Genomic DNA, 25,807 nt, shown 5'->3' on the forward strand with positions numbered 1-25,807 from the left:
ATCGGCTGATGAGTGATATGCAATTTGTTCTCTAACTTCTCTAATAATGTGTGAATGTCACATTACATAACAGTTACAATGATTAAACCTGGTGATGAAATAAGATAGGATAGATCTTGTGTTCTTTCTCTTGACTAGTGGACAACTTGTCTCATTAATTTCTCACAGGGGAGTAGTCTTAAATTAAATAAACAGCATTATTTGTTGAGATTTATGGCAAAGAGGAGACTTCCAGACCCACGAAGGAAATCTTCCCTACTATTTTTTTGACCCTGGAGGATAGTTTTGGAAGATTTGTGATGATAGAGCCTGACCATTAAACACTCCTGCTACTGGTAATGAGTGTGCAAACTCATTTGAGATCTTAATAATTTGACAACAGAGTTGAATGTGGTAAATTGCTAATGCCTGTGTTCACAGGAGGTTAAAGAGCCTGCTTTCAGATTTATTTTTCTTATCTGCAACTCCCACTTCAGCACAGGATGTCTGTGCAAAAGCTACACAGTGATAATGATCAAACGAAGACATTTGGTTAAATATATATATAGTAGAAGCAGTTATTAAGTCTCTGATTCCAGCTACATTTACATAAGGAAGAAAGATTTACTTTCAAGTTAATGTGCTTTTTGGAAGGACCCATAGCAGGGTGAAAGAGTGTAGTAACTCAGGTAAAATCCCTGATTATCTCCAAGTAAAAGTATCTAAGATAGTAGGGTCAATGAGGATCTATGCCTGACATCCTGGAAAGCTGCTGCCAGCCAGAGGAATCAATATTAGGTTAGATCGGCCCTTCCCTACCTGGTGCTTTCTAGATGTTTCTGACTGCAGCTCCCATCAGATTTCCACATGGTCACAATTAGACCCACGCCAGTCACAAAATGTGCCTGGCGCCTGGGAAATTTCTAGCACTGCATGCAAGTGTATGATTAAAAATTAAGAAGTGAAGTTAATATTTATTTTGGGGTTCCATGTCTGCAAAGGTGGGTCTTGGGCTTGACCTATAACTAAGGCTAATCATTTCATTAGGCGAGGGAGTAAAGTAGCATGATTTTAGCTGAAATGTTCTTCAGTATAACTGCATTTATCACACTTCTTCAAATAGTGGCATCACATCAGACTGATGTATTAGATTGAAATAGCTCTTTTGTTTTATTAATACTGAAGAGTGATTGGAACGATGGATGAGAGGGTCAATTTTTAAAGAATATAAAAGGCGTAGTGTGGCTCATGGTCCCTTGCTGAAATTCAGTGCACTGAATTTTAAATCTGAACTTTGAGCCAAGTCTCTCTCTCATCTTGGGACAGTTGACATATGGCAGAATTTTACAGTAGCAAAATGCAAACAGGTGTTTGGCAAAGGACTTTAGAGAGTACCGTGTCCACAAAGTGACGAGAACCTGCTCGCCATCCGTAAATAATCAGTCTCACACCAAAATGGGTTGCAGAAATCTGGCCGCAGCTCCGCTCTAGAAGCTGCTGTAGCACAGCCTTTATTGTGTGTCCACGAAAAGATACAAATTCAAGGAGAGAACTTTTCCTCAGTCAGCAGATAAGGGCCATCGCACTAGACCACGTAGACCATCAGGCTATGTTACGTGGACCAATCATTAGGACAGCATGAGCTGTCCACGCGTTGATCATGCTTCCAAGCAATGCTTTCTGCTATGAAATCATCCTTGCAATAATGAACTTTTGCCCATGCTCTTATGGACAAATGACCATATTCCCACACAAAGTACAACATATTTAAAAGCAAACAATGTTCTTTATACCGCCCATCCTCTGAAGATCCCAGAAAAAATACAAAATGAGGATGCATATGCTAGGATCAATCCTGAAATTTTGACCATTGGGGCCAAGGAAGGTAACTATGCTGCAGAAGTTGTAAAAAGCTGTTTTTCTGTTTTTGGACAACAGCACAAAAAATATAACCCTGCACAAATAATCTATCTAACAAAGTAACTCATCCCAACCAGTGAAGTATAGTGTACTAGCAATGCAGGGCTTTTCATGAAGACAGAGACTGGACCGTCAGATTTGATAAGAGTGATGGCTGGTCAAATCTGATGAGTGTCAGACAAGTTTGAGGGAGGTCCTTTCCCCACCTTGCATGACATGGGTATTCAAAATGTCTGTATTGCAGAGGCTGTTTCAGTCTTACACCCAATTGACACAATGAAGTGCTCGTTCCAGACTGGAAGCAGATATCGAGTTGACTTTCTCAGGAGTGGCTTGGTCAAAAGCACTGCATCAGAGACTTCTATTCTGGGTCTCAGCCAACGGAACCATGGAGAGGAGATCTGCCCTACACATGCCCTGTCCTGTTATCTAACAAATTTCTTGTTTCTCCTGCACCAACCTAGAAAAAACTTCTGCCTCCCTCTGGTCATGTAACAGGCACAAACTTGGCTTGACAAGGTGCGCCAAAGATACTGGTACATGGACTTGTTGGCCCACAAGGAGAGCCTCTCACCAGAAACAGAGGAAGGAAGTGCATCTCAAACTACTCTTGAAACTGAAGATTCCCATTGGATGTTCAGTTTGACGAAACAATGGAATTGCTATGGTACTTTTCGTACGTGCAAGTAGCTAAAAGTACAACCAAAAATTGGCTGAGTTGGAGAGTTGAAGAGTTAGAGATGTGTGAAATTGATACACTTTGTCATTTTACACTGAAATTCCTTATAGATTTTTTTTTCATTGGAGGAACCATCCAATTTGTTTTGAATTTTGCTTTTGGTCAGGGATGGGGAACTTGTGGTTTCCCAGATGTTGCTGTACTACAACTCCCTCTCATCATCCCTGATCATTGGCTATGCTGGCTGAGACTGATGGGATTTTGCATCTAACCACTAGAAGGCACTCCATTCTTGCTGTAAGGAAAGTGGGAACTGTGCATTGCATGTGCAAGGAAGTGGGCAGCACGAAGAACAGGTGATGGTCCTGCCCTTTGATTCCATTCCATTCTTCTATCTCCTGATCAAGGTTCTGTCTCCTGATCAGACAGGTTGATGCACTCCTTCCAGTCCAGACAGCTCCCTGACAGTTTGGAGCATATCACAACATAAGTCAAAATCCTTTGTGTGCAGAAGACGTAACTATAGTTTACATGCGTCAATCCACTGAAACATTGAAGAAGAAAGCACTCTTTGTAAGTGAAAGGGCTTTCTTTTGTTGGTTGCTAATTGAATTAAAATAAATTAATAAAGTGAATATGATTATGTGCTGTTAAGGGAAACATCCCAGGAAGCTATAGTCTTCTGTAAAAAAAAGGGGGAGGAATGTAAATCTTTTATCTGATTAGCTTAGTTCTTCAGTAACCCATGCTGAATAAATCTATCTTCCCTTTGCGTGATTTGTCAGCCTTTATAGCTGGTTTGTACACACAGCTTTCACCATTATTTTCAAGGCAATAAAGGCAGCCATGCAGAAAAGCCACCCATAAATGTCAGGAAACAGAGATATTTTGTTGCATTCCAAGGGCTCTGAAGGTCGAGTTCAATTCAGTTAGCTCGCCCAGAAGGATAGTGGTGTGATATGATGATCGAATATGTGTTTAGGTGGGATATATATGTTACCAGACTTCCACTGTTCTGTCAAGAACAGTGAGAGATTAGCCTTCACTACCTGGAGGAGTTTCTCTGGGAGAACTCTATTAAACGTGGTCTTTTCTCTTGTTCAGTGGAAATCATTATAAGAAGTAATGAAATCATGTTTGCATCCTCAACAAGGCGGCACCTTGCCTTTGGGCCTTTGGGCTGTTGTCATGATTTGAAGAACACATGAACTAATAAATAGTAATGGAGGGAAAATATGCTTATATATCACCTATTAAAACAAATGAGAATGCAGGCCCTTGCCACACATTCCAGACTTAGCTGCACTTCATGCTGGCAAAACCAGCTGCAACTCCTGCCATATAAGCACAAATAAGGCCAGCTGGAGAAAACAAGCACTTGAGAATATTTCAGAAGCCTTAATCAAGATGTTTCCTGCAAGAGAACTGAACGCTGCCTTTCACACTCGTCCTCCATACCTGTCTACATATTGGGGAAGAGTTTACTATTTCCTTTCAGAAAAGCCATGCCATTTTTTCCCCTCAGTGGGCCTGCAAGGAGGCGTGAACCCCTGCTAGCCCTAAGGCCTTGGGTTCAAGCCCTCTGGGACACCTCCCAAATGAGAAAGCGTCATAACTTAATGGTAGAAGGCATATTTTTCATTCAGATGGTCCCAAGTTCAGTCCTTGGTGGCATCTTGAGGAAGGGCTGGGGAAAACAACAGTCTGAAACCCTAGAGAACTGGTGCCAGTTAGTGTAGAGCAGTGTTTCCCAAACTTGGATCTCCAGCTGTTTCTGAATTTCAGTTCCTTTCTTCCCTGACCACCGGTCCTCCTAACTAGGGATGATAGGAGCTGTACTCCAAAAACAGCCAGAGCCCCAAGTTTGGGAAACAATGGCGTAAAAAACAATACAGAGTTAGGTGGGTCAACAATCTGATTTGGTATAAAAACAACTTCCTATGTTCCACTTCCCATGCCTATGCTTGTTGCCCTAAATAAAAATGTGGATATCTTCATCCAGTGAGATGCAGGCATGCTCTTCGTATTGGGAGATAATTGTGGCAGAGGGTAGATGCAGAAGATCTTCAGACTTGTAAAAAAGCTACAGAAGAATGGCATGAAAGTTCCTTTACTTCCTGCCTTTCACATCTTGTAATGTGCAAAGCTGCTCTTGTATACAGTTAGCATGCATTGTACAGTTCCTGTCTTTTCTCAGAGTGAGGCCCAGGCAGGGAGTTGGAGGTCTAGTGAGTCCAGGGTGGTGGCAGTTCACTTCTCCCCTTTTCTTGCCACCTGAGATAACGGTCTCATTCTGCCTCATCACTGGGCCAGCTCAGTCCACACTGATATGCTGTATTGGCCTGAATATAAGTCTCAGTTTTCCCCCAAATTCTGACCATGATAAGTTAAAGTGTGGCTTATATTCGTGACCTTAGGTATGCAGCCAGGAGCATGGGGCAAGCAGCGCCAGCAGCGCGGCAAAGCGGCCCCACACATAGTCCCCCTGGCTTTCCCCCAAGGCTGGGTAGGGAGAGAGAAGGGAGGGGAAAGGCCGCCAGCAATGTAGTGTGGTTCCCCCCCCCCCCAAGCATGCAGACAGGAGCAGTGAGGAATGGAGTGGCTTATTTTAGGGTATTTCTCCCCCCCCCTCCATTTTTAAACGTGCGGCTTATATTCGGGCCAATACAATATTATTTGGGGTTTCTGAGGCATTATGTGGGCCAGGGGTTTTTTGTTTCGCCTTCAAGGGCCCATTATTCTTCTGAAATTCTGCCCACAGAAAAGCTCTGGAAGCCTGAGCACTTTCAGCAAGCATTTTATCTCCTTTCGTGCATTACTAGTGTGATGGAGTGCAATGAACTGTTCTGATGGCAATATCTTTGAGGTCTAGTGGTTGCCTCCATGTGTGATATCTATATGTTAGACCTGGACATCCTGATGGTGAAAGCTTATATGTGCAGATCTCTATGCACACAAAGTTCCTCATGAGCTAGAACCTTGACCAGTGGTAAGATTCTCTCCCCCCCCCCCCCCGTTCTCTCTCTGAGCTATTGTGTGACATTACTGTAAAATGGTTGAAATTCCTGAAGCAATTATGATAGCCAAATTTATTCTGGGGTTGGCCAATCTTGTTTGCATAACAATCTTGAGTTTCACAGTACAAACCTACACATACTTAATTCCAAGTAAGTATGCATAGGATTGCTGCTTTGGAGATTTACATTTCAGGCAACATTCAGGGTAAAAAAGAATAAACTATACAGTTGTAGAATTAGGTAAAGGTAAAGGGACCCCTGATCGTTAGGTCCAGTCGCGAATAACTCTGGGGTTGCGGCGCTCATCTCGCTTTACTGGCTGAGGGAGCTGGCATACAGCTTCCAGGTCATGCGGCCAGCATGACTAAGCCACTTCTGGCAAACCAGAGCAGCGCACAGAAACACCATTTACCTTCCCTATTTATTTACTTGCACTTTGACATGCTTTCGAACTGCTAGGTTGGCAGGAGCAGGGACCGAGTTATTGCCTAAAACAGTTATAAATGTTAGGCTCGGACATAGTGTGAAAAATGCAAATCCTACATGAACAGCAGCTTCACTTACAGTTTTGTTATATATTCCTACTTTGTACAGGCTGCAAATTATGACTTTAACAGATGGACCAGAAGCTGGAATACAGCTAGACCTGGAGGGATGAAATGTCCTTGGATGTGTGTGTGCATGCACACTCACCTGCTTTTGCACACGCATGCACAGAGAGAGAGAGAGAGAGAGAGAGAGAGAAACCAGCAAGTAAGATGAAGGGAAAGAGAAAGAGAATGAAAGTGAGTGTCTATATTTCACACAAAATATGGCAGCTTTTATCCTCAGATGTCTACTAAATCTGGTTGTCTGTCAGAGAAATATGTCTCTGCCAATTCTTTTTGAAGCCATAATAATCTTTTTGTTTTATTTCTTTTTTCGAGTCAAGGGTGCTGCTAAAATGGCCTCTTTCTCTCCCTGGGCTCTGAGAGCGAGCAGCTAATCTGATGGACACTTGAAACTCTAGCAAGAGTGGTGCTGTGTGGGATATGAAAGTCAGAAGGAAAAAAGAAAAATGATTACCTGATTTTCTTTCATTTCAGCGCTCCCAAATAGTGCCTCACTTCTATTGCTGAGGTTAAATGCTTGGAAGAATTAGGGCTTGTTTCTACACCAAACACAACGTGATGAAGCATCGTGTGTCCAAATCTCCACCAAGCATCTTGTGTACATCTGCATACCACTTTATTTGTTCATTGCTCAGACAACATAATTATCCATAAAAATAGAATCTATGTAACCAGTTGCAATGCAGGGTGTATTCATATGTATGCTCAGTTCTTGTGGCCCTTCTATCCCTTTAGGGTAAGGGAAGAAAGAGGCCAGAATTTCTGATCAGATGGAAAACTAACATCGAGATTTCAGAGAAGTTAATGTGACTATTTCTCCACATGGCTAATGAAGGCTGCTATGCACTTAAAAAAAAAAAAGTTGTGCAGGAATAGTGGCACTGACTTGCTCTTATAAGGAAAAGTCATGCAGATAAGGCATATGTACATATATACCACTATATATACTTATATGCCAATATATCCATATCAAACATTGCATATATTTCAGAAGTATGGGCAATGAACCCACTTTTAACCATACAGGGTTTCTGGCCGATAGTTTTGTAAACTGGTAACTAGCTGACACAAGTATTGGCTTTTCAAAGGAAGGATGTGCACTACGCCTTTTTCTTGTTCCGCTTTTGGTAGGAGGGGAAGGGAATGGAGAGCAGTTCCAAATATCTTGCCAAACAGCAGGATTGTGAAAGTCCTCCTTGCTCTTGAGTGGCCTGTAAATGGAAAATGAAGTGGGAAGCCAGTTTCTATTGTTAGCGTCAAATCAGACGTGCCTTCTAGTGAGTGTATCCAGAATATTTAAAGGAAAGCAATCTTGCCCAGCTGGCAGTAGGCAATTTAGTCTCACTTGCTCAATGGTTCTGCTTTTCCGATGCAGTTTTCCCAGAAAGTACAAGCCAGTTTCAGTCAGGAGGTTGCTTTCTCAGCCACAGAGTGTCCTCAGGTAAGGGAAATATTGGCAGGGCGCAGTTTATTCTCATGTTCTACAATGACAAGATTGCCCTCAGGTTGTTTCTCAAAATCAGAGCATAATACTATTGACTAATGGGGGTGGAGAAGAGGAGCTACACTGTTTTAAGCTGTCTTTAACAACATGTATACAAAGGAAAGGTGTTGGCTTTCTGGCATAGTTCAAGGAGCTAGTGGGGTTTTTTTAATATAAAAACAACAACCCATCCAAAATGATTTGCCCCAATATACCTTCTCCTTTCATGTGTTGCATTACAATTGGGGCAGCTAACTTGGCGTCCTCCAGATGTGGTTAACCTCTGGTTATACAGTACCCATCATGCCTGACCATTGCCCATGCTAGGTGGAGCTGATGGGAGTTGTAAGGCACCATGTTGGCTACCCCTGCAATACAATACAATCTCTGGATCCCGGAAGGGCACAGTCATTCCCAATCTGTTTCCCTTCAGATGTTTTGGATGACTACAATAAGTCCCAGCCATTGTGGCCAATGGTCAGGCAAAATGAGAGTTGTAGTCCAACATCTAGAGGGCAATTGAGGAAGGCTGCTCTGGGGTAGATATCCTAGATGACTAGATGTCTTGACTTCTCCCCCCTCCCCCTAAAAATCAAACCTTTAAAGCGGCTGTGAAGAGAGGCTGTACGTTTCCCTCAGGGGAATTAATGGTGACTTCAGAAACACATTAGGTAGGGAAATGACATGGTGGGAAACATCCCCTCCCCCAATGCTGATGCTCCAATCAAAGTCATTGAGAGCTCTAGACACAAATACATACTGCATCATATCTGCCCCTTCTTGCTACAGGTTCAGATTAAACAGGAACAGAAAGGGGCATCCTTGCCAAAGCCCAACCTTGAGCACCTTCCACAATTGTTGTAAGGCGTACCTGTTTGCGCTTCACCCATAGGCTTTGTGTTGCATTGGCCAAGGGTGAGAGAGAATGCCATGTTGAAATATGATGAATTATACAGTGGTACCTCGGGTTAAGAACTTAATTCGTTCTGGAGTCCCCATTAGCTAAAGTGGTACCTCAGGTTAAGAACAGTTTCAGGTTAAGAACGGACCTCCAGAACAAATTAAGTTCTTAACCTGAAACTGTTCTTAACCTGAGGTACCACTTTAGCTAATGGGGTCTCCCGCTGCTCCTGCGCCTCTGCCACACAATTTCTGTTCTAATCCTGAAGCAAAGTTCTTAACCTGAGGTACTATTTCTGGGTTAGCGGAGTCTGTAACCTGATGCGTCTGTAAACTGAAGCGTCTGTAACCCGAGGTACCACTGTATTCAGTACAGGTGGGACTTGTGATGAAGTGTTGCAGTGTGGAGTGATGCTGTTCAGAATTCCAGCTAATCCGTTCCGTTTCTCCCCTTCCCCACAATGCTCAGTAGGCATTCCATGGTGACTACTAAGCGTGTTCAGTCCTCATTGGGCTGCTTTTAGGGTTCTGCCTCTTTGTTTTTTATTTTAATGTAATGCAGTTCCCCTGAGGCTCCAGATATTGCTCCCTTGAATGTTTGTGGCATCATTTTGGCTATATAGGCGTTGGAACTCTACCACTGAAGACTAAAAATTGAGGGAACGGTGGCTTGGATTTGCTCTCCCCCTCCTTTTTTACCTTCTCCCTTTCAGAATAGGCAAGCTATAAATCTAAATAAATGTCCAGACCTTTAAAGATTATTTTAAAACTGAAAATTAGTAATATTGATGTAAAAGGCCTCTTTTGGAAGGCATTTTATTTCATACTCTCCCCTGCCATTTTGATATTTGTGATAGATGGTAGCATTTGGGTGAGAAGACTCTAAAGGACAAAATTAAATAAAACAGGTTTTACATACAGTAGTTCTTGAAATGAAACAAATTTACTAAGTGCAGCCATTATTGTTTTCAATGGATATTACACATGAGTAAAAATCAAATGAAGCCTGAAAACCTGCACCACTTTGACAATAAAAGTACTATAATGTGCAGGAGTATTAAAAAGTGATTGAGTTCTTCATTACAGTCATAAAAATAGATATTGCGAAACCAGTACAATATTACACCATATCATGTCATCTAAGAGACTCAAACCTTTTGCATTAATCTTTACCTTTGAATTGTCCTTCTAGGTTTGTCGTTCTCATATATTCAGGAAAATTGCAGATAAAATAGGCCAATAAAATCCAGCTCATAATGTGTGTGTGTGTGAGTGTGTGCGTGTGTGTATGTGGTTACTCCCAGTGTACTCCAGTCACTGTGATTTAAAGTTAAATAAACAGAACCATTCTTAATGTGGGTCTCCATTCTCCAAGTTTCGACGGAGAGGGGAGAGTGGCCTGGGGTGCCTTGCCTCTTTCCCAATCATTCTTTCCCTTAACAAATAATTAAAACTCATGACCCTCCTCTTCTTTTTCTTCATGGATAATATTTGGAGGACCAAAAAAAGTCAACTTTTTATAACAGAGGTAAAAATCAGCTGGCGCGATAGTTCCTAGACAAATTTATCTGAACTTTGACAGGCTTCTTACCCAGAAGCACTTTCCTCAGGCTCCCATATTCAAACTGAGTGCCCCCCAAGGGGTTGAAAACATTATTTCTATTTCCCATCATAAAATGGGGGATTGCTGTGCTTATTTTCTGAAATTAGGTAAGCTTCATCCCCTCAGAAAGAGCAACCATGTCTGTAATTTGCATCCAGTTTTGGCAGAAATACGAACGAGTGTTGTATGTATGTATGTATGTATGTATGTATGTATGTATGTAAAGGTTCCCTTCTTGAAGATCCCTGAATAAATCTACCCAAAATTTGGCAGTCTTAATCCATTCTGGAGGGACTCCTTTGCCTACAAATTCTATTAATTTATATAAAAAAGAAAGAAAAAATCCTACAGCTGATCTTAGAATCCCCATTATATTTAATGAGACAAAGCAGAGTTTTGGGTTTAACAAAGCAACTTTGAACCTGAATAACAAATCAAATTAGAACAACATACAGTGGTTCTGAAACAGATGAGGCTGATTCCAAATGCTACAGATATGAGGAAAATCTTGTGGTTGCTGCATACCCCTAAATTATACTGCCTTGTCTAAGGCCACTTAGCATGTTCACAAAATACTTTGGCAGAGGATTCAGACAGAATCAACTACCCTGTATTTAAGAGTATGGACAGGTTTTTTTGGAACTGTCTGGGCACATAGTAAAGAGGTGATTCAGTTGCAATTTACTTCTTTACATCCTATTTTGCTGCAGGTAAATTATTGACTCTGCAAGCGACTATTAATTTCTACATGCAATAGATATTTCTTACCGACGCAACAACATCTGTTCTGTCTGTGGGATTGCTTTGAAGATGCTGGGTTTCCTCTGAGATCTTTAAATTGTTGCCACTTTAGGCTCAGCACATTCTGTAATATAGATATATTAGTTAAACCTGCCAGAAATTAGAACACGGAAAAAATAGAATTGTCATTTATAGTATACATCAAGTCTTAAAAGACAGATAATTCAATAATTAATTCAATACACCATAGTTTCCATTACAGAAATGAAACTAATGAATAACTCATGGTAAATACATACCTAATTAAAAAAAAAATCCACTGTGAAGTGCTGCATTAAAATGAAAATTGAAAGAAGGTGGTTAAATTGAAACTCATCTGTTGTGATCACAAATCTTTGGCCTTAATCAACCCATGTCCATGCTTAGCCTTATTTTAAAAATTGGCAACTATATTTATTAGCTGGTTGGGGAAGAAAAAGCAGATGGAAGGGACTAACAGAGCAGTAGCCCACCCCCACCCCTTTGCACCAGTCTGGGGTCGGTAGGTTTGAATTGAGTGAAAGTATTTGTCCACCTCTCACTGCCTGCTGTCAGCATCACTGAATGTGCAAGTGGAAGTCAGGAAGCAAGAAGGCAGCAGTTTCCATACTGACCTGTGTTTTTCACAATCAGTGCTGTTTCTGCTCATTTTTTGCTAATTAACATAAATCACACAACTTACTCAACTGTTTATGTAACTTACATAACTATTTACAAAACTTATGTAACTTACATTCATTTCAATGTAAAAGTAACATCGCAATAATGTAAAAAATAATAATAAATCCATTCATTAGGTATTGTTCACGGACCTAAAAACAACAACCATGTGAACAAATACTGATCATATTCCAGACTACAGATGAACTGCAGCAATTTCTGCTCTTTCTCTCTCCTCCCCCCCACCCCCATTTTGTTGAAGTTCTCAAACATCCTTATATGGGAGGCTTGCTAGCGAGACAGCCCCCACTGGTGGCAGTCTGTGGAACCCCCCCCCCAAGTATTGTATACTGCTAGTGGGTAGCAGCTAAGCTGGTGCAGGGTCCATTGGATCCCAAGACATCAAGACTAACACAATGATCTGCCTGCCCCTCACTTTTTGCTTTGACCACTGTGTGTGACAATACTGGATGTGGCGGGGGCCCTGCCTCTCTGTTCAGCCCTGTTGTGGCAGTGGATGCAATTAGGATTGCCCCTTATATTTTCCCCCAAACAACTGATCAGCACAGTTTTCTGATTTTCTGATGCTTTTTTTTTCTTTTTGGACTCTGCTACAGATGTCCAGCATGCTTACTGGTTTAAAGAGGGAGACTATCCTTTACTACTATTTACACATGCAGTTCCTAACTGAGATTGTGAACATACGCAGAAGTCTGCATCTTACCTGGAGCGGACTGGATGATGCTCAGTTTCTCTTAGACATACTACCAGTAGAACTGCAGGACAGATTTTAAACTATCTTGTTCTTTGTCTTCACCACACATAAATTTAATCCTAAAAAGAGTGATTCATCATGTCTTCTCCTTATTGATTTTGATATACGTGCTGGGCAAAATGATTCTGATTGCATAGTACTAAGTGAGACAAGAATCAGGGTTATCTTATTATTGAGATTGGATTTTTTAGATTGCTAGAAAAATAGGGAATCCTGTGTGGATTGCCAAGGCATGCTAGATGTGCCCGCAGGTTATTGCATTGTGTATATTAAACAACTTTATGTTCATCCAATTTTACCCTATGGAAGAGATTAGACAGAGAGCTTCTGAATTAATGTCTGCTTCAGTTATTCAGAAGAAGTAGTCATAAAAGAAAGAAGAAACCCAAATTCGACCATAGTTCGACTATGGGTGCAATAATTTTCTTTTAACAGGTTGAATGGTGGTGTGTGTTAAAGGATAAAAGCATATTAAAACTATTATTATTATTATTTGCATGTATTCAAGCTGTAAATCTGTAAGGTATTTTATTGTAACTGCTAGGCAGTGGTAGTTTTTACAGAATATGGGCACAATTCACTGGGAGCTTTCCCTGTATATAAAGTTCCATTGAAATGAGTGGTTGATTCATCGTGTTTAATGTCTTCCCTCTTCTTTTCCGAGTGGAGTTGTTGTTCAACTTCCATTCATTTTAACAGAGCATGGCAAAGCTGATATCTCAAGTGAAGCATGCCCAGTTTTCATTCACCAAAAATGGACCAGGTTTTCTGTCCTTTTAGCAAACACAAATTTAGCTGCAAAACATCGGTTTTGCAATGTTCCAGATGATTAGTTTTGTGGATGTTTATGCACACGGGCTTAAGACTAGCATTTGCACAGTAAATTATAAATACACATTGGTCTCACTTGATAAAGCATCCTATATTAAATGAGTGCAACATTTATATTTCATTAATACATAGATGCCAACTTTGAGCAATAGGTGTTCAGGAAGCAAGCAGCATATTAACATTCCGCTGAGTCTCATTGAACAATGATGTGTGCCCTTCTTCGGTGTCATTTCTTGGGTGCTTTTTCTGAATTTGGGCTTTAAAATTTAGTAAGATAAACTCCATTTGACCTTTTCTGGATCCAGCCAATTTGAAATGTTTAGGCATAGAAGTACCAGTTTGCTAAGCACTGCCAGTTCTTCATGTGTATTCTTCAACACCTACCCTCACACCTGTATAGGGATTGCACTGTGCTCAGTGAACACATTGTTCTAGCAATAATTGCATGCAGTGTCTGGTGGTCAAACTTCAAAAGCCATCATTAAGACATAATGTGCACTTTAAAGAACACTGGTGTTTTTAAAAACTCGTTTATTTTAGTTTTCCTTATTGGAGCTCCTTTTCTGCTGTTTGCAATCATGAAATTGCTTTCAGTATGATGGTTAAATAGCAGGCAATGCAACATTGCAATATGAGTTGCGATGCAGGTTGACCCAGGCATGAAAAATTGACAGATCTAATTTACACTTCTTCTACTCCATTCTCACTCTGCCACTCAATTTTATTCCATCCTCCCTACCCCCTCCAAACAACATTCCTGTAGCTCTCAATATTGGCACCCTGCATTCCTTGTCCTCTTGGTATCACTTGTATCTTTTTTTTTTAGCTCATCACCCTGAGTCATTAAATAGTAAAGACCCTTGCTCTGTTGTTTTGATCTGTTCAGCAGTTGGGATGTTGTTGCTAGTAGTTTTGGAAGAGACAGATTTTGCAGTTTGTAGTCACTTGTAGATATATGACACAGGCTTTGCTTGCTCAAGGTGAATTTGAAGACCCTGCAAGAATTCACATTTCCATCTGTGCACTACTAACAAAAAGGGGGGGATTAAAACTAGGTCTATTTTTGGTAAGTTTTTTTTTTTAAATAAATAAATAAATAAATAATGAACAAGAGAAACTATCCTCTAAACATACTTTGCCCCCAAACCAATTACTTTATTTTTGATAACTATGCAGCTCTTTACTTTCAGAAACATCTGTCACTTTAGCACTTTAGGAAACCCTTGCGGTGTTTTCATGATGCTACAGTGGGGTGATAGCTGGTTTTCAACGTTGTGATGATCACCAGCTAAACATCACAATATATTGATATATCATGATATGTGAAATAAGGATGGAACTATGTAGAGGCATTTGCTGGCTTCACGGTTTTTCCCACATTGGGATTTTTGCATTGCGCACATGCGCGCACGTATGCACACACACGAATAATGCTTTGTGATATATTGCCAGACCAAAAATTATGAAACCAATATCGCAATATGGGCTTCTAACCCGTTTTGGGTGATATATTGATATATTGTCCTGTGCTACATGATGCTTGGACCAACTCCAGTGTGTCCGTGTACATGGAATGGCTTCCTAACACAAATACATATACCGGTATGTGGAACAGAGAAGTGATGTGTGCATGCATTTCTTTGTCTGTGCAGCCTAGCTTCCTTTTATTGATATGAGCAGGGATCTCCACATGTGCAATTTCTCCCTGTGAATATCAGATCATATGCAGCGACGTTGAACATAGGTTTGGATATTTTCTCCCTCGTATAGGTTGGAAAATTCTTTTTTAAAAAAATTCTCTCTCGTTTGCAGCGCAAGGCTATTATTGTGCTTGGTTTTGTAACCGCCTTTCTGCTCCTGATCATTGCCCGCCTTACAAATGAAGTCAGCTTTCCTCTGATATTCAGCTGCTTTGGACAAACAAGTGCCAAGTGGATGCCATTTTATACACAACGGCAACCTCTGAGGACGCACTATGGATATATGAATGTGAGAACCCAAGAGGTAAGAATTCACATTAAAGCCTCTTTAATGTAAATAATTTATTGTATTATCAGCAACGCTAATGATTCATATAATTTAGAATAGTCAATATTTTGTCTTGTCCAGTAGAAAGTGACAATAGCCATATATTTTTTAAATCATAATTAATTGGTTAACCCTTCTTGCACGAGGATTTGCAGAGAGCTAGATATCTATGCTTAATGGTGCTTATTCCTTAGTAAAAGTGTGTTTAGGACAGAAGCCTTAGCTATTTTTACTGAGCACAGAAGCAAATAGCAAAGTAACCTCTGATAGCTTCCAAAAGCAAAATAACTGTTTGTCTTCCTGAAGGCCCAAGGGGCATATCATATGGAGCATAGCATCTTTCTTTTCAACAAATACAACCTTATCATAACAAAATATAATTAATATAATTAAATGTTCCCATTCATATTTAGTATAAATTAATTTCAGAGAAAACATGTCGTGGTTAACTTTGATTAAAGCTGTGAATGATACAGTGCTGTTGCTAAGGTCTCTTGGAGCTGTAGCTATAGCAACAGTTGTAAGAAAAGTTTTATGCAAAATAAAAAAGTATGAAATCCCCACTGCAGAATCTTCCGATGATGGAATCCAGTGTGCTTCTAACACTGTATATATAGAAAATACTAGCACAAGCTAGCATAAATTTTAAGGCAATCATTCCCAATAACTTGCCCTCCAGATGTGTTGGACTCCAACTCACAACAACACCAGTCAGGTGATTTTCCAGGGTTCAAAAACTAGCATCCATGAATACAGGGGAGTTTTTCCTGAATACATAGAAGGTGACGGGGGCAGAGCTAGAAAATTTGTGCACACTCATGCCTTCTCATTTGCTCACTTAAGCCCTAACATCAGCCCCTGAACAGGGCTTACACTACAAATGAAAATTGCTCTAAATGACAATTACATTTCCCCCCAGATGTCCTGATTTCTAGCAGCTTTCACTTCTATGTATATATTTACAGTAGTTGTGTTTTAAATTGCACTACTATTTCTAGAATTATCTTTCCCGTACGCCAGTGGTGGGAAACCTATTCAGCTATTCAGCGCCAACTCCCATTAACTCCAGGCAACATGGCCAGTGGTCAGGGATGTGGGAGTTGTAGTACAGCAGCATCCTGCTCTGTCAGCAACAATTTATGACAGCAGTCATACTCTCAGAATAAAAGCTTGTGGATGCTCTAGGTTAGCCGCTCACCTAGCTTTGACATAAAATGTTGTGTCCATTCAGTGAATCCAGGAAATAACCTCATGATTTGTGATATTCTCATATCTAGGTCAAGATCAATGGCTAGCAAGGGGATGGAGAGGGGTAGGAAGGAGATGGAGACTGTATTTTATACATACGCATTACACTATCCAATATGGGTGATAACATGCCACATTTAATGGTTCTCGGAGGCTGCATGGAGCATAGGGAAAGAGATCAAGGTCACTGTTCAGCCAAAGAGTTGAGGGATATGAGCATTTTAGGAGTGCCCTCTCTCTCCATCTTAGTTCTTCACTGAAGCTGCACAGTATGACCAAGGGGCAGGATTAGGCCCAGCAGGGGAGTAGATAATTAGGAAAATTTCTTCTTCCAGTTTCCACCCCTGAACTCCTCTTTGTTTGAAAAGCAGAGAGGAGAATTATCATTTTGAGCCATTACCATGATGCAGAAATGGGGACAGAACTGAGAATGGTAGGGCCATCCTGGTTTGTGGGCTCCCCAAAGGCATCTGGTTAGCTGCTCTGGAAAGCAGGATAGTGGACAAGATGGGTATACTGGTCTGATCCAGCAGGATTCTGTTTATTAACTTACAGAGATTTTTTTTTTTTCATTTTTGTTTTTAATTCTACTCACATAGCTACAACACTGGATTGGTTAAGAGAGTGCATGATGAGGATGTGATATGAGAACTCTTGAGCCACCAATTAAGCTGCAATGGTGAGAGGCAGCCAGGAGCCATGCAAGGTTACTGTACTCATAGCTTCCTCCACCTATGCCAGTTATTGGTATATAGACTCTAGCATCTTTCATCAACAACAGCATCTCTAATTCAGAGATGCCTAATAAATAATTGTGGAACACTTAGTACTTGTCTGGAGATCATACATCTTCCGTAAGATATATGTAGCACTTAAGAAGGTGAAATGTAGCGGCACACCAAGGTGTTGATTGATTGACTATAGCACAGTGAATCAATGTTTCCGTATTTTCTAACCATTCGGTAATTTTCACTCCAGGTTTAAAAAACCGCTTATGTCAGCAGAATGGTTTCATAATTTCACTGGAAGTTTAGAAATATAGCCAGTTGAAGTTATAATGACTTCCATTGGTACAAGTTTGGAGGTTCAAAAGAATAAAAGAAGAGGAAATAGGATGCATGCTATTGGTTGTGGCACCTAATGGGCACCTGCCACTACTTCTTGTGTGTATAATGGATATGGATATTGTGAACATATATGTTCACTCTAATTGCTGTAATTTTCTCATGTCTTAAAATGTGTACCGTACTTTGTACATGCAGTGGCATGAATGCACACAAGCCTACATTCTTACTGTGTGGTGTATATTTCCAGCAATGTGAACTGGCTCTAAGGAATTATTCATCCCGGGTTGTCCTTTATGCAACTTTCGCAGTGACTGAGAATGTCAAAAGCACTTCCATATTGTCTGATGTGCCAGATGACACAGTAGGTTCTTCTAGGATTTCTATAGCATTATGCTTCTTCAGAGAGCACACAAAGAAAGTAAAATACCACTTCTAGCCCTTTCTTCATGATTCAGGGGGACTTGAAAGAGGGGAGCAAAAGTGTTCAGAACTTTTTGATTCAGAGAGTGGAAAGGAAAATTTATTTCCACTTCCTTAAAGGAAGCATGGATGTTTTTATGTTCTTTTATCTAACTTTCCTGTGTATTATCTTCAACCATTTGATTCTCTTTTAAAGTCCCCTCTAGTTCTTTTGGTTTTTCTCATTTCTCATTTTCCTTGCATTTCTTCTCCTTTTTCTGTTCTGTACTGGCTGGCTTCCATTATCCTATAGCATCCAGTTCAAATTTATTTTGGTAGCTTATAAAGGTCTCCATGTTCTGTCTCCTCCTTATCTTTCGCTTCACTTATCTCTTTATACTCTACTCCCTCTTGTTTTTATGCTCTAGTGGTACTTTACTTCTTGTCAAACCCTAAATCTCATATGTTATTTCTACACTGCACCTTTTTTGTGTGTCTTGCTGTTACTTATCTCTGAAATATCCTGCTCCTGCTATTAGGACATCTTCATCATTTGGGGTTTTTTAATGGTGGTTGAAGTCATAGGTGCTTCTGCTTTTCTTTATAGTTAACTCTCCTTGATTTTGCTTCACTTTGCTTTCAACCCTTCCCTATATCTCCATGATTTTTAGCTTGTGTCTGGGATCTGTCTACAGTTTTATTTATGATGCAGCACATTATTTGGAACAACAATTAACACCCCCCCCCCCATAATTACAAATGAAATGCTGGATATATTGCACTTAACTTGCAGTGAAAACCAACAGGTGTCCACTTAGAAGTAAGTTCCATTGAATTCAGTGAGATTTACTTTCAGTTATGCATGTAGAGCAGTCTTTACCAATCTAGTGCTCTCCAGATGTTTTGGCCTATGGCTTCCATTATCCCCAGCCATCACGGGAAAGAATTATGGGAGTTCTAGTCCAAAATATGTGAAGAGCACCAGGTTGGTGGTGGCTGGTATATAGGCTTTTCAGCCTTCGGGTATAATCCTCAACCCATTTATTTGGGAATAAGTCATACTGCACTAACTTCAGAGCCAACGTACACAGAGTGATGAAGTGTGCTTCCATGTTATAGACAGAAAGAAGCGATATGAAATCAAACTGGACCTGATTATCAAAAAGTTAAGAGATCAATATAAGATTGCATCAAGATTAGGAGAGAGGACAGTATAATTTTGATGTGCCTGAGCTAGATGGGCCTTTGGCCTCACCCAGCAGAGCACCTCTTGTGCTCTTAAATATTGTTCTTCATGGAGTCTCTCCACTTGTCATTCATGCTAACTCCACCCAACATCCCAACACACTCCCCTGCTGTCAAACATTCCTTCACTCACTCTTCTGTTACAATGCTCTTGAAAGTAGGTTTTAAGAAAATGTCAAAGCTGTTTCTATATAAAACATAGAGTTTGTATAGATTAGATTTTTGTCATCTGGAAATACAGACCCTCAAGTGTCCCTATTTTCCAGGGACGTCCCTGATTTTGAGAAGTCGTCCTGGTTTCTGATTTGATCCCAGAATGTCCCACTTTTCCTTAGGATGTCCCTATTTTCATCGGAGAAATGTTGGAGGGTATGGAAGAACTTGCCCCTTAATAAACACACAGACCCTTTTCTGCTAGGAGATTATGCACTGTGTAAAAAAGCTGTCCATGGGAAGCAGCATAAGCGGCCTGGTTACAAATTATCTTACTCCCTGTAAGAGAGATGGAAGGTAGTTGGAGTTTGTGCTGGCATTTTAAGCTTCCAGTGTCATTTGAATTATTAATGTTATTTATTTATGTAAATTTGATTCCTGCTTTAGCTTTGAAAGCCTGGGATAGTTAATACGTTTTCCAAATAGATGGAACACATGAAAATAAAAAAAAAATAAAATACGTTAGGGCAGCTATCGTTATCCACTGAGCCACACTTCTGTTGTTCACTGTACTGGCTTTCTGGCATGGGATTAATATAATGACTATTTTACCCTTTCTGCCCTTAAAATAAATGCATCGCTCTCAACATTACAGAGGTGAAAGATGCAAGCGAGCATTTCATGCCAAAGGAGCTGAATGGGTATCCTACAGAGGTCTAGATTGCTCTACACCCTACTCTGTGGCCTTTCGTGCTCCAAATCTTGTGTTCTCTGAGCCCTAGACATCTGTTCACTTGCAAGGGCTTCTGCTTCCCTCATTCCTTTAGCACACGGCCCCAGTTGGCACCTGGCTTTCGCTGCAGGCCACTTTAAAAGGATGGCAGGTAGAAGAGGGCCACGTCCACTCTTCACCTCCTTACCCTTCCACAATGCTTGCCAATAAAAGCAGCACCACTTGCTATCTCCATTGCCCAAATCCAGTGGAGTGGGAGGCATCTGGGAGCGTGTGAAATTGGACTGTATCCTGGCAACTTTCACATCATTGATTTGTTTGGGGGTAGCCACTGAGTTGAAAGTAGTGCCTAACTTTCATGCTTTGCTGTTGCTGCTGCCCTGCATGAAGACAGTCAAGAGGGGGCAGGTGCACAAACTAGGAGTGTCATTTCTGTAAGGCTGCTCCCAATGCATTTTGCTCCCTGAGGTGATGGCCAAGATGGTGCCCTCACCATTCCAAATACAACTGGCAATGGAGTCTTCACTGTGAGAAGTGAGGTCACAGGGAACCAGCCAGAGGGCCTTCTTAGTAGTCATGCCCACCCTGTGGAACACTCTCGCACCAGACGTTTAGTGCTTCATTGGAGCAAACATCAATTCAGGTTTTCTGCAGATTGCTGCTTGCTCTGATTGAGCTTTAAAGAGTGGATTTTTGTGGGGAAATCTCCATAGCAAAAAAGAAAAAGAAAAGAAGAGAAAGGAGAATGTGCTTGGACACAGTGATTTAAAGCACAGACTGGGCCTGGAAAGAGTGATGGGAAGATAAGTGTGTATAAGCCCCCACTCTGCCTAAAGACAGGGCTGGCCCTGCCTTGTTGTGCTGTTGCAGAGAGTTATTGAGCACACTTCAACCTCACAGAGGAGCCGCACCAGCCAGGTAGAAAAGGAAATTCATGAGACAGTTGTGGCCCTGCTTCCAATGCATCCATTGGCCCTGCACTAAATGAGTGTGCACAACAGAAGAATCATCTGCAGTGGTGTGAAAGGATTCTAGAGTGTGACTTAGTTTCATGTCCTACCCTCCTGGCACCCCTTCTACCTCACCTCCTTGAGACAGAGAGATTGAGAAATGGCAGACACTGGAAGGCACATTTGAGAGGCTAATTGTGTCCTCCACCCCCACTCACTAAAACAGTTAGTATATAAGAAGAGTTGTGCTGGCTCAGACCAAAGGTCCATCTCATCCAGCATCTTATTTTGCATAGTGGCCAACCAGGTGGTTCCATGAAGCCCATGATGTATGCAGCATTAAAGCAGTATCTCTGTCTTGCAGCTTCTTAGTACCTATTTTTCATTGGCGTACTATGTTAGAAACTGAAGATTGCCTATAACCATCATGTCAAACCTTGGAATAGAACAGTGTTCTTCAATGTTGGTTCCCTAAGTGATATTGGACTACATCTCCCATCACACCTGACTATTAGCCAAGCTGGCTGGGAATGATGGGAGCTGTAGTCCAACAACATCTAGGGCCCATATCTGAATCCAGAGATCAAGCTTCATTCAGTATAAATGTAGTGGCCTGTTTTACATGTAACGCAAGGTGAATTCTTTGGAAGAACCCCATCCCCCACAGCTGTGTAAGTGAGAAGGGCAGGCTCTTTAGACATTTCATTAAATCAATAATAAACATGAGCTTCACTGGCGATTATAGAAAGCTGGCTGAATAATAATACCTGAAACATTTTGCTGACATCAATCACTCCCTATCTTATAAAAAAATTATCTCTGTTGCTCTTTAAGAACTCTCACACATTTTTACTGAAGTGGAAAATCATCTTTCATAATTTATTATCTTTCATAATTTAACCTCTCATCCCTAAGGCATCTCTGGTTTGCGTTGTTCTCCCGTCACATTTCTTTATCTTCAGAAATCTCCATATTACTATAATTGAGACAGAAGCGTACATTGTACAACATTCCACTAAGTGTAGTCCTGCAATTGCTTCATGAGTTGTGTAGATTGTGGGGTGGAGGGGTGGGGGTGGGGAGAAAGAGCAAAGCTTGCAGCATGTTGCATAGCGAGTCTTAATAAATAACCCTGGAGATGTTTAATTTAAGAGTAAATTAGTCTGTCAAGCTCAGTGGAGTTCAAACTGCTCTGCAGTAAGCTTGAAGCTTACCCATCAAGTAGTAAACCCCATACAGTGTAATTGCATCTGTTTTGAGAACGAACTGCAATAAGAGGTGAGTATAGGACCGTAATAATAATAAAAATGCAACTATTGCCCTATAAAAGAATTTAAAGGGAACAAGGAACAAAAACTCCACATGATTCTTCTGAGGCAATTGTTAAATGTTAGCATTTTGACATTTTGGACCTGTTTTCTTCATCTTGTTTAGAGGGCTAACGTGCATGGTTTATGTAATGTAATGGGAGAATGTAAAGAGGGAAAAGTTCAGTTACAAAGAAATGGAATGCCCTCTTGTTAATCTGCTAAAAGGTCTCTTGCAATCTCAAGCTAAGAATTGGCTAAAGATAGAGCATTGTGGAATCTCTCATTCACAAACTGGTACCTAAAAGGATTCCCCTGAAATATATTTTTAAAGGCCTCTTGAACATAAGATAACAAAATAATAATAAGAAGAAGAAAGATATGGTTCATGAACATTCTGTGATCAGCACAGTCAAGGTATTTACACTGGAATCTTACTAGATATCATCACCATCATCTTACAGATATTTGTTCAATGCCTTGTTGTCTCATGCCTATTTCAGTGTACAAGAAACATTCCCAGAAGATTACACATCTGCTCCACATTGCCAGGCTTCCCTAAATTCATATATTTTCCAGGACAGAGAAAGCACTGGTCTAATTAGCATCACTGATGAGTCGTTCACTTCATCCTGACATCATGGTAGTGTCGGTGGCGATGATGATGATGTGCCCTGTATCATTAAATTCTGATTTGCAGTTACTGCTTGTTTGACAGATAGGGGCAGAGCTTAGCCAGGAAATAGTTCCTCTTAAATGAAGAGAAAACATCACTCTTTAGCTGTGGAGGATGCTGATACTGGAGGGAAAGTGACAAAACAAAAGCATTTTAAGCCACATTCCCAGCAGTAGGTAAGAATAATGTTGTGCTACATTCAAAATGATGGTTCTTCACTGCCTGGCAGAACACGAGCTAAAATTTGTGATCAGTAGAATTGGAATACTTGTGGTGTGCAGTTTGTCGATTATCATCTGGGAACTAGCATTACAGTTCTCCTTCAGATTGCTGTTAAATGCTTTGCACCCATGCCAGTTAAGTGTTAGTTATTCTCTTGTTTTGTTTCCTGGGGAAGGAATGGCCTTGCACAAGGTCATTCCGCTTAGGGAATTGTCAGGGACTCAGCGGGAGCGCAGGGAGGAGAGGAGATGGAAAGCGAGGGGGAGCAATCCGAGGGCAGCGTAGGAGAATATGACAGCAGCCCGATAGATTCCATGAGCCTCTCCAGCGAATCGGAAGATTCACAGAAGGGGGCGCCGATGGGCAGGGCAAGGGGCGACCCAAGGGGGACACCCCAGAAGCAAGGGGCCAGCGGGGACTCCCAGAGCAGCAGTTGCAAATCAGGACCAGCTTCCCCACCAGAGCGTAGTGGGGGGGAGGAGTCCCAGGTGTCAGAGCCCACATATGCACCACCAGCGAGAGAAGATGAGTCAGGGTGGACCACGCCTCCATCGGAGAGCGAGTTAACGGTTAAGAGGAAAGTTGCAGGCTGGGCGCGCACGCCAAGTTCAAAGGTACAGGCGAGCGGCACAGAAGGTAGCCCGGATAGGGAACCAGGTCCTAAAGCCCGCCGGAAGGAGGGGCAAGAATCGTCAGGGTCAGCGTCAGAGGAGTCCAGGAAGGATGAGACCCTAGCGGGCAGGAGGGCCCAGAGGAGAAAGGAATTTAGGAAGAGGTGGAGCAAAGCGAGAGTCTTAAACTGGTGTGGAGGGGGAGGAGACTCAGACAGGACTTCGCCGGTCTAAGGTCGGGACGTAGAGCTGCACGCTGCGGCTTTGAAATGGAGACTGAATCTCAATAAAGACTTTTGTACATAACTACAGCCTAGCGTTGGTCCTCTGCGAGCTGGGACCTGGAGGCAGCTCTGACAGGAATGCATTTTCTCAATACAATCCTGAGAATAATGCAAGGGCTACAATATAAAAAGCCTTCAGAATTCCCAAGTTCTTCCTGAGTTAAGAGAAAGTCAGCATGTTCCCTTGAAGTAAACATCTGCTCTTGCTCTCGAGTCTTGCACAACGACAGTGGTGCTTCCCACATACAATACTGCTCCCTTTAGCCGTGCAGTGCTATGGCTTGGGAATACCATTTGCAGCTGGCCACGAGAAGGCAAAACATTTGGATGCTGGGTGCATGGCATTGTGGTTTATAAACCTGTGTCATGCCCCCATTGACTGCTTTTGGTGGAGGGTGGGACAGGAGGGTGGGACAGGAAGTCCTTCCTACTCATTGGAAAGTGAAGTTGTGGCATTAATTTACAAGGTCCTTTACAGCTTGGGTCTAGGATACGTCAAGCACCACCTGATCCCTTGTATCTCTGCTTGGTCATTGAGGTCATGGGAGGAGTCACTGGTCCCCAATGACTTGGATTCACAGCTGTTATCTACCATAAGCCATGTGTTCAGTATTGCGGGCCAAATTTTGTGGAACTCCTTTCCAGTTGAAGTCACACAGGTCACCTCCTAGGGTACCTTCTGGAAGTTGCCAAAAACTTTTTTTTTAATTCCAGCAGGCTTTTTAATTGAATTCTGATTTTATAGTTAACTCATTTTAGTCGTATTGTATTGGATCTCCTGTACAGCACGAATAAGCTACAGTTCTGGAGACTGTCTTCCGAAAGGCTTTCCCACCTGCTATTTGGCACTATTGCCAATCATTTTATTATTCATTAAATCACACACACTGCATTAGAATTTTTCTATACAAAAGAATTTCCATACAAAAAACAACAATTTTGAACTTTCAGAGATTGGCAGCATATCTTAACACATCACAAACACAACCTTACAAAATATCAGAACAGAACTTTGGAAATGAAAATCAACAACGAAAATAAAAACCTGCATTCAAAGCAACACAGTGAGCTGCAAAACAATGTCCTTTTAAACACCTGAGTATGTTACAAGTAAAAATTTGACACAAAATTGCAGTAAAATTCACACATGTTAAAGCATTGCAAGTAGCTAAACAAAAATCACTAAAGATGAAGCTGCACCCACGCTTCCTTTGGTAGTAACATTTCCCAAGCACATCCTTAGCACATTCTTCCACTTGCAAACCTCATTCTCATCCACTCCCAGCAATCATACCCATAACACAGTTAATCCCAAACCAACCACTTGTCACCAGGCAAACAGTGTTAAACATAATTTACAACCAGGTCATTCACCTACTTCCATATAAACAACAGCATAACTACTCACTCCCTGTCTCCCACCCAGGTATACTCTATATTGGTTGAGTCTCTCACATTGAGTGGTATTAAGCAACTTTATAACTACAATAAATGTACAACCCAGATTCTCGCCCTGGGCAGCAAAACCACAATTCTGTTTATCAGTCAATAATGCATCACTTTCTCCTCACTGCCCTCACCCTTGTAGTGACTGCAAAGGGAAAAGCTAAAGAGAGACCATTGGCTTTGGTGTCTTTTCACTGGAG

The 25,807-nt window shown here is 41.3% G+C and overlaps 1 protein-coding gene across 4 annotated transcripts in view; it reads left to right on the forward strand.

Annotated features, from left to right (window-relative positions):
* The window catches only part of ST6GALNAC3 (ST6 N-acetylgalactosaminide alpha-2,6-sialyltransferase 3), a 275,127-nt gene that overhangs the window by 112,962 nt on the left and 136,358 nt on the right, over nucleotides 1–25,807 (forward strand). For 3 of the 4 annotated variants that reach the window (XM_079982585.1, XM_079982583.1, XM_079982584.1), the window contains one exon: nucleotides 15,051–15,242. The exons of the other annotated variant lie outside the window; for it this stretch is intronic. In XM_079982585.1, the coding sequence (XP_079838711.1) occupies nucleotides 15,174–15,242 (69 nt within the window). In that variant the 5' untranslated portion in view covers nucleotides 15,051–15,173. The remainder of the gene's footprint in view (nucleotides 1–15,050; nucleotides 15,243–25,807) is intronic. 4 annotated transcript variants of the gene reach the window in all.

This window comes from Podarcis cretensis, assembly GCF_951804945.1.
Source record: "Podarcis cretensis genome assembly, chromosome: 6".
Classification (NCBI taxonomy): Eukaryota; Metazoa; Chordata; class Lepidosauria; order Squamata; family Lacertidae; genus Podarcis; species Podarcis cretensis.